This window comes from Corvus cornix, chromosome 11 (genome assembly GCF_000738735.6).
Source record: "Corvus cornix cornix isolate S_Up_H32 chromosome 11, ASM73873v5, whole genome shotgun sequence".
NCBI classification, from domain to species: Eukaryota; Metazoa; Chordata; class Aves; order Passeriformes; family Corvidae; genus Corvus; species Corvus cornix.
The window spans coordinates 6,649,716-6,655,841 of record NC_046341.1 but is presented as its reverse complement, the minus strand read 5'-3'; the positions used below and the strand labels follow the sequence as shown (position 1 = coordinate 6,655,841).

Here is a 6,126-nt window from a genome sequence, read left to right as displayed (position 1 = left end):
CTCCTGCCAGTACGATGGTCCCAAGTCACAGCAGGTTCAGGGCTACCTGGAACTGATTTTAGCAGAGGGGAAACAGCGGCTGCATTTCCAGCTCTTTGGAGCTGCCGCCATCGTGTGCAGGAGCCCATCCCAGCCTGGCTCCAGCTGCTCCCAGCACAAAATCCAGGCTCCCTCCCACCCTCCAGCAGCGTGTTTATTTACAGCACAGTATTTCTTTCTAAAGATCTGGTCTCAGGGGGCAAAATCCCTTCTGTGTATGAAACCAGTACTGACTAGCTCAGACATTGTCTTCCAGAGACTGCAGGCAGCCTGAAACAATAGGGGTGTGCAGAGAGTCCTGATGCATTTCCGTTTTTGGACCATGATAAATCAGAAACCTAATAGTAACAGCTCTAAAAATGGCCCACGGTAATTAGGTGGTTGGGAATCGGTTTGGTGTTCGGCCATCACACACAATCCCTAATAGCCTCACGTCTTCTGCATTCCAGAAGATTCATTTAACCCCTCAAAACTGGACAAAGCCCCCAAGTTCACCTCAGAAACTTTCAGAAATGAGCACAAGCTGGAACATGGACATCGCAAGCACAATGGAAATGGGAAGCATGCCCCAGAAGTCCTTGGCATGACATGGAAGAAATGAGCCACAGACCGATTGTGTTGTTGTGCTCCGTGTACAACTCGGTCCAAATCTCTGATTTTGAAAAAAATGCAACCCATGCACACAAAATACAGCACAGAGCCTGTTTTTATCCGGAACCGCTGGATTACAGAGACCCACTCCCCATTTTTGAGGTTTTGCTGACACCTGGTGTTCTGGAAAACATTGCTGTTCCGGCAAGTTCCCTTCCCTGGCTCCCGTTTGGATGGCCACTTTCTCAGGTCAGACTGGAATCCTGAATTTGGGGAAGACCCTGAGAAATGCAGGTGTGCAGTTGGATTTCAGAGTCCCTCTTTTAACATCTCAAGAGCAGTGCTGCAAGAGAATCTGCAGCGTGCTGTGTTATGTCCCTGCAAACCTCACGGTACAGAGGTAGAGTTCCTGACTTCAGGAATCAGGGGAACTGCAGGGGGCGAATCTCAGATCTCATTTATCATAGAATAGTTTGGGTGTGAGGGGAGCTTAAAGATCATCTCGTTCCAACTTCCTGCCATGGGCAGTGACACCTTCCACTATCCCAGGCTGCTCCAAGTCCCATCCAACCTGGCCTTGGACACTTCCAGGGATGGGACAGCCACAGCTTCTCTGGACAGCCTGTGCCAGTGCTTCACCACCCTCACAGGGAAGAATTTCCTCCTCATATCTATTCACCACATTTGGTGAAGCTTTTCCTAAGTGCCAGTGTTTAGATCTGAGGTACTTGCTTACTCCATTGACTTATGTCCTCATGACAAATTTCACTACCTCTTTTTCCCTTTGTTTTTGTTTTTAAATCCTGTTCACAGTAGTCTCTGCAAAATGTGTCCCACTTTTACACCACCACGTCATCATGTCACAGAGCATGCTGCCGATCTTTAAATAGGGACAGTGGCTCCCCCAGCAATAACCAGCACCAGCTGTTCACAACCATTTGCCCAAAGGTTTGCTGGACCAGCATTTCCAGCTCATTCCAGATGCCTGCCCTGCCCAAATCAGATCAGTTACATCTCCCCAGGCAAACACTGCTGCAAACACAATCCATAAATAAATCCACCACAAGACTCGAATATTTCCAGCACAAACACGGAAAGAAAACATTATAGCAGTGGGTAATAGAGGAGAACAGTGTGGCTGCACTCCTGTGACACAAGCCAGAATTCCACGGGTCCAAGGGCAGTTTCAGTCTGTCTCCTCTAAGGAGCAGCAAACTCGGTGTTTGGGATCTTCTTCTCCCTGCAGTTCCCGCAGGTCCAGCATCCACTACCCAGCGACACACAGGCTTTGGGGTTCAGGGGATAGTAGAGACTTGAAGGATCTTTCATGTGGATAACGTTTCATAATTGACCCCTTGCTTCCCCTGAAAGAGGTTAGTGCAACCAGTCCAAAAACCCCACAAAGCTCTACAAAACCCCACATGAAAATAATCAGTAGTAGCACATTCCTCCCACTCAGAGCAGTCAGTTTTCTTACAAGTTGTTTTACAACCTCAGTCCTTTCAATTTTCTCATTGAAATTTATGGCAGTATCAGCGTTTTCTTGTTACCACAGTATAAATATTGATCTTTTTTGGGCAATGACTTGAAATTTCAAACATCCTGAAGTTTTTGTCAGAAAACTGAGGCAATTCTGTGTGAAAAAGAGGCTGTTATGAAGAAAACAAAACCAAATATTTTTTTTTTCTTACCTTTTTTTTCTTCTCCCAGTAAAAGCTGTGGCTGCCCCATCCCTGGAAGTGTTCAAGGCCACCTGGATTTGAGAAACCTGGTCTAGTGTGAGGTGTCCCTGCCCATGGCAGGGGGTTTGGAACTAGGTCTTTAAGGTCCCTTCCAAGTCCATCTGTGATTCTGTGATTTTTTTCCTAAAAATCATAGAGGAATTTCACACAGTTACAGATGATTTTCAAGCAGCCTGTTGGAGTTCATCTGTAACAATGCCAACAATTGACAATTTTGTAAATAATTTTACATCCTCTCCTGGAGGATGTGTATTCTTTTATTGCAACACCCTGTAGGTGTTGTAATCTTGATTAAGGATAATTAAATACTCTGCTGGCTTTCTGGATGCCTGAGAAGATGCATCTCATCCTAGAATAATACAATCATAGAATTGTTAGGGTTGGAAAAGATCTCTAAGATCATTGAATCAGACCCTTAACCCAGCATCAATATGTTCATCACTAAACCATGTCTCCAAGTGCCACATCCACACATTTTTTGAACACTTCCAGGGATGGTGACTCCAAAATCTCACAGCTCTGAGAAAAACTCATATCTGCTTTTTTGTGACCGTATGTGAGAACTTAATCATGGCCCCTGTTCTTTCTGGGTCTGTCACTCACTGCCCCTCCCTCAAAATAAAGACTAAGTATTTAACTTTTAACACAGTTGAAGCTTGGATGGAGGTGATTGTGTCCCTTTTTCACTAGTGCAATACATAAATAAATAGTGTGTAGTACATAAGCATTCTTATCACTATTTGCTGATAACTTTCTGGAAAGTAAGTACTCTTGACAGTATTTTGCTCTTCAGTACAATAAAAGCTATCAAGAAACAAAACAAACAAAAAAAACCCCAACAAAAACAAACAACAAAAAAACCCAATCCAACACAAACAAAAAACCACAGTGTCTACACTTGGTTCAGTGCAGCAAAGAAAGACCCAATAGTTACAGTATTCAGTTGTAGGAACTTTGAGCTCCTGGGTTCTTCAGTGCAGTTTTGAGGGCAGTGGGAGACGGAGAGTAACTCCTAGTTAGGCAAAGGGTCTTCTTTTCTAGCTGAAGGAGAAACACAGTCTTGAGTCTTGTCTTGTCAAACTCTCAGCGAGGCCCTTGGGCACTGGATTGTCCCACAGTCTGCAAGGACAGCAAATGTGTTACTGTAGGACTAAGTATGGTACCCAAGTATCTGGAAGATATGGATCCCAGGAGAGAGTGGGACAGGGCAGGAATGTACATCAGAAGTGAAACCAGGAGGAACGAGAGAAAGAAAACTTTTAAGAACAAATGCAACAACTCCCTGATGGGGACATGACACAACTGGCTCTTCATTTTTGCCTCATTTAAAGCCAGCAAGATTTTCAGTTCCTTTTTTCCCTGGACTTTCTTGGGAGGTGGAGCTGTCCTAGAAAACCCTCAGCTTGCTTGGCTTGTGTCTGTACTCCATGCAATACCCTATTCCATGCCAGCTAACCCAGGGCAGCAGGGGAATAGGTCACATCTGTCCCCAGACTGGTCACCCTGACTTCTCCTTGCTGAGCCAAGACCCAGCCATAGAGCTCTGTGATACCTGCTCACCTTATGAACTGAATTTCTGGGCACTTGGCAAGTTTCTCTGCGAGCTTTTTGGCCCCACAGGCTCCAATGCGGTTTTTCTCCAGGCTGTTTTAAAAATCAAAAGAGAATTTTGAAATCCAAAACAAATCCAGAGTGGAAAACAGCTGAATAGTCCCATGCTGTAATCACCTTAAATAAAATCAGTGCTACTTCAAGTGTATCAGCCAGGCAGGGCTGGCCCTTGGTGCATCATGGAGCAGGCTAAGCAAGAAGTTAAACTGCAGAAGCCTGCCTGCTGTTCCTAATGTACATCCCCCTCTTCGGAAGTCCCGTGATTGAAGGCTCAATGACAGACAAATGAGTCTTCCCAGGGTTTTTCTCAGGGCTGTACTCACTCTAACACCTTCAGCTTTGCCATCTCTGGGAGAGCAGTGGCCAACTCTCGGGCTCCTCCATCTCCAAGGGCATTCCAGGACAGTCTAAAGCAGACAAGAAATCCCAATTGTGAGTGCCACTACTGTGACATTTCCCCTCATGGATTAGCCTGTTTGCAAGAGCTAATCACCTTCTTATCATGGCAGGTAAACATTCCCCTGGATTACAAGCTTAATTTTGAGGAGTTTCCTCCGTTTCACCACATATTTCCATATATGATAAGACACTAGGGTGTGTCTGTGGACTGTGGTTATCTCAGAGCCCTGCACGCCCAGGGAATGAGATGTGGAAGATGGAAATGACTGCTGAGCACACAGCTTTATGCCATGACATGTTCTAGCAGTGTATTTCATCAATTAGTTAATTACTGCTACATTTACCACCGAAAAGTACTTAGTGTACTAAGTACTTGTAAAATATTGACAAGTATTCAGCAGGGTCAGAAGTGCCCTGCAGTTCCAAATAGGAGCAGACATTAAAACAAGAGTGACCTGTGTGTGCTGAAGTGTCTCCCCATCCATCCCCACACTCACATTATCTCCTCCATGGAAGGGCATTGTCGGAAGCCAAGAGAGAGTGATCTTGAAGCATCATCAGTGATTCCACAGAATTTCAAGCTGCAGCAGCAGGGAGAGAACAGAGGGCACGGTGAGCTGGTGTCAGAACCGTGGGGAACACCACGTGGCACCACGTCCTGCCACGCTCTGGCCCAGCAGCCCTCAGTGCCCCGGTACTCACTCAATCTTCTGGAGGCGTTTGAAGCATGGCAGCCCCTCAGACAGGGCATGGATACTCTGTTCCCCAAGGTGATTTTCTGCTAAACTGTAAGGGTAATGGAAAAGCTTTGAGTGGTGCAGAAAAAGCAGGTACCGTCAGAGAAAAGCCACCATGAAAATGTAATTATGTGAACTAGCAAGTTAATAACTACCACCCAGACTAAGTGAGGACTGTGTAGACAGCGGGGATGAGCCAGATCAGTACATAGCAATTTTAGGTCAATTCACTGCTTGGTACAGTAGGAATGACAGCCCTGCTGTAACTCACAACCTCAGTCCTTGCAGCAGGGAATTGCTTGCAGATGGAAACACGGGGTTATACTTGTATCAAAGGACAGATCTGCAGCACATCATGTGTTGCATGTGAAACTGGAAATAAAAAGTTATACTGGAGTTAATGACTGGTGTGACTTGAGAGGAAATGACAGTAAGGGAGAGTGAGAAGACGACCTTCCAGCACCTAGAAGGGCTAGAAGGGAGCTGGAGAGAGACTTTGAACAAGGGCATGGAGAGACAGGACAAGAGAGAATGGCTTCAAGCTGACAAAGGGCAGGGTTAGATTGGATATTATTCCTGGTAAGGGTAGTGAGGCCCTGGCACAGGGTGCCCAGAGAAGCTGTGGCTGCCCCATCCCTGGAATGGTCCAAGGCCAGGCTGGACAGGGCTTGGAGCAGCCTGGGATAGTAGAAAGCGTCCCTGCCTACGGCAGGGGGATTGGAATGAGATGATCATCAAAGGTCCTTTCCAACCCAAACCAGTCTGTGATATGTTTGGCACCATCCCAAGTGCACCTGCCATGTCCTACCTTATCTCTTCCAGCAGCCCACACACCACCAGGGCTCTGGCCAGCTCCAGCCCTCCTGCCTGCCCGATGTTATTGTTCTGGAAGCTAACAAAGGAAACATAAGCATTGGAGGATTATTTTGGAATAAAGCTGTAACAAAAGCTCGTATTTAACTTGCCAAGAACCTATCCAGAGGTGGTCTCCCACCAGTGAGATTCCT

The 6,126-nt window shown here is 46.1% G+C and overlaps 1 protein-coding gene across 2 annotated transcripts in view; it reads right to left on the bottom strand.

Moving 5' to 3' along the window:
* Nucleotides 1-2,434: 2,434 nt before the first annotated feature.
* The window catches only part of NLRC5 (NLR family CARD domain containing 5), a 36,214-nt gene continuing 32,522 nt past the window's right edge, over nucleotides 2,435-6,126 (bottom strand). For both annotated transcript variants that reach the window (XM_039558543.1, XM_039558544.1), the window contains 6 exons: nucleotides 5,928-6,011; nucleotides 5,085-5,168; nucleotides 4,880-4,963; nucleotides 4,307-4,390; nucleotides 3,933-4,016; nucleotides 2,435-3,491 (listed from right to left, as the gene is read on the bottom strand). In XM_039558543.1, coding sequence (XP_039414477.1) covers nucleotides 3,410-3,491; nucleotides 3,933-4,016; nucleotides 4,307-4,390; nucleotides 4,880-4,963; nucleotides 5,085-5,168; nucleotides 5,928-6,011 — 502 coding nt within the window. In that variant the 3' untranslated portion in view covers nucleotides 2,435-3,409. The remainder of the gene's footprint in view (nucleotides 3,492-3,932; nucleotides 4,017-4,306; nucleotides 4,391-4,879; nucleotides 4,964-5,084; nucleotides 5,169-5,927; nucleotides 6,012-6,126) is intronic.